Raw genomic sequence first — 2,676 nt, forward strand, 5'->3', positions numbered from 1 at the left:
CTTCCTGACCTGCATACAGATTTCTTAAGAGGCAGATTAGGTGGTCTGTTATTCCCATCTCTTTCAGAATTTTCCACAGTTTCTTGTGATCCACACAGTCAAAGGCTTTGGCATAGTCAATAAAGCAGAAATCGATGTTTTTCTGGAACTCTCTTGCTTTTTCCACGATCCAGCAGATGTTGGCAATTGGATTTCTGGTTCCTCTGCCTTTTCTAAAACCAGCTTGAACATCAGGGAGTACACGGTTCACATATTGCTGAAGCCTGGCTTGGAGAATTTTGAGCATTACTTTACTAGCATGTGAGATGAGTGCAATTGTGTGGCAGTTTGAGCATTCTTTGGCATTGGCTTTCTTTGGGATTGGAATGAAAACTGCCCTTTTCCAGTCCTGTGGCCACTGCTGAGTTTTCCAAATTTGCTGGCATATTGAGTGCAGCACTTTCACAGCATCATCTTTCAGGATTTGAAACAGCTCAACTGGAATTCCATCACCTCCACTAGCTTTGTTCGTAGTGATGCTTTCTAAGGCCCATGTGACTTCACATTCCAAGATGTCTGGCTCTAGATTAGTGATCACATCATCATGATTATCTGGGTCGGGAAGATCTTTTTTGTACAGTTCTTCCATGTATTCTTGCCACCTCTTCTTAATATCTTCTGCTTCTGTTAGGTCCATACCACTTCTGTCCTTTATCCAGCCCATCTTTCCATGAAATGGTCCCTTGTTATCTCTAATTTTCTTGAAGAGATCTCTTTTTGTGTATAAACCACTTGTAAAAATGTACAAAGTTCATTGCTTTCCACATAGATATCCACATAGATAGTAGTCCAAAAATCACTTGTTGAAAAGACTGTTCTTTTCCCAAATTTCCAGATAAATTAGGCAAGAAAAAGTAAAAAAGTAAGGCATGGATGAACCTTGAGGACATTATGCTAGGTGAAGTCAGCCAGTTACAAAAAGACAGATTCCATAAATTCCATTTATATGTCAAAATCATAAAGACAGAAAGTGAATAGTGGTTGCCAGGAGCTGGGGGAGGGGAGATTGGACAGATTATGTTTAATGAGGGCAGAGTTTCAGTTTAACAAGATTTTGAAATACTGGCGGGATGGTGGTGATGTACATTCACAACAGTATGAATGTACTTAACACCACTGAACTGTACACCTAAAAAAGGCAAATTTGGGGAATCCCCTGGTGGTCCAGTGGTTCAGACTCTAGATTTTCACTGCTGGGGCGTGGCCAAAATATAAACGTAAATTTTATGTTATATGTATTTTACCACAATTTAAAAAAATTTAATAGGAGTTGTGTCCATGTCTGTTAAGAGTTCCAAAAGGAAAAATTAGGGATAATTAGAATTTTTTAAAATAGTTGATGCTCGAGGAAGATGGCGGCCACCCTAGTAGCAGCTTGGGGAACCAGGCCGGCACCAGCTTGGGGGCCTGAGGCTATTGCCCCCGACTGGGAGAACCGGGAAGTTCCCACAGGGACCACTATCATGGCCGTACAATTTGATGGGGGCGTGGTTCTCGGAGCCGACTCCAGAACAACCACTGGGTCGTACATTGCCAATCGAGTGACTGACAAGCTGACCCCTATTCACGACTGTATTTTCTGCTGCCGCTCAGGCTCAGCAGCTGATATCCAAGCAGTAGCTGATGCGGTCACTTATCAGCTTGGTTTCCACAGCATTGAGCTGAATGAGCCTCCGCTGGTGCACACAGCGGCCAGTCTCTTTAAGGAGATGTGTTACCGATACCGAGAAGACCTGATGGCAGGAATCATCATTGCTGGCTGGGACCCCCAAGAAGGGGGACAGGTGTACTCGGTGCCCATGGGGGGTATGATGGTACGACAGCCCTTTGCCATCGGGGGCTCTGGGAGCTCCTATATCTATGGCTATGTGGATGCTACCTACCGGGAAGGCATGACCAAGGAAGAATGCCTGCAGTTCACTGCCAATGCTCTCGCTTTGGCAATGGAGCGGGATGGCTCTAATGGAGGGGTGATCCGCCTGGCAGCCATTGCAGAACCAGGGGTAGAGCGGCAGGTACTTCTGGGAGACCAGATTCCCAAATTCACCATTGCCACTTTACCACCTCTCTGAATCCTGAGATCCTAAGATATAATGAGACACCCCATACATACCCCATTCAAAATTCAATAAACAGTTCATCAGTGAGAAAAAATAGTTGAGAATTTTCCAGTATTAAAGAAAGATATGAATTCCAGAATGAAAAAGCATACTCAGTTGTACACAAGTTAATTAAAACAAGTCCTCACAGAAACAATCATGGTAAAGTGACAGAATATTTAAGACACAAAACTAGTTTCTAAAAGAGAAATTAAAGTGTTTATACAAAAAGTCAAATTAGTATAATCATAAACTTCTCATTAGGTGCAATACACATCTGAATACAATGCAGTAGTATTTTTTATGTGCTGAGGGAAAATAGTGGTGGACTTCAAACTCTTCAAACTTCAAACTTCAAACTCTTCAAAGCTAAACAGCCCTTCAGAAGTAAGAGCAAACACTTCCCCTGGCAGAGACTGTGGGGTTTTCCCCTCACTGACCCTCACCGAGAGAACTAATCCTTGAGGTACTGCCAACAAGCAGGAATGTTACTCAAGACCTGAAGAGTGGCATTCAGGAAACATGGTAGAGAAAGAGC

General features: G+C 43.1%; 1 protein-coding gene across 1 annotated transcript; it reads left to right on the forward strand.

The window, feature by feature from the left end:
- The first annotated feature begins 1,384 nt into the window (after positions 1-1,384).
- On the forward strand, positions 1,385-2,193 carry LOC101119057 (proteasome subunit beta type-6-like). The gene has a single exon (XM_042254916.1). It carries the CDS (start codon positions 1,392-1,394, stop codon positions 2,109-2,111), a length of 720 nt encoding a protein of 239 aa, XP_042110850.1. The 5' UTR covers positions 1,385-1,391; the 3' UTR covers positions 2,112-2,193.
- The last annotated feature ends 483 nt before the right edge of the window (positions 2,194-2,676 follow it).

This window comes from Ovis aries, chromosome 10, assembly GCF_016772045.2.
Source record: "Ovis aries strain OAR_USU_Benz2616 breed Rambouillet chromosome 10, ARS-UI_Ramb_v3.0, whole genome shotgun sequence".
NCBI lineage: Eukaryota > Metazoa > Chordata > Mammalia > Artiodactyla > Bovidae > Ovis > Ovis aries.

What these genes read in the sequence shown, in the direction of transcription:
- LOC101119057 (XM_042254916.1), top strand. Translation starts at nt 1,392, where the DNA reads ATGGCGGCCACCCTAGTAGCAGCTTGGGGAACCAGGCCGGCACCAGCT.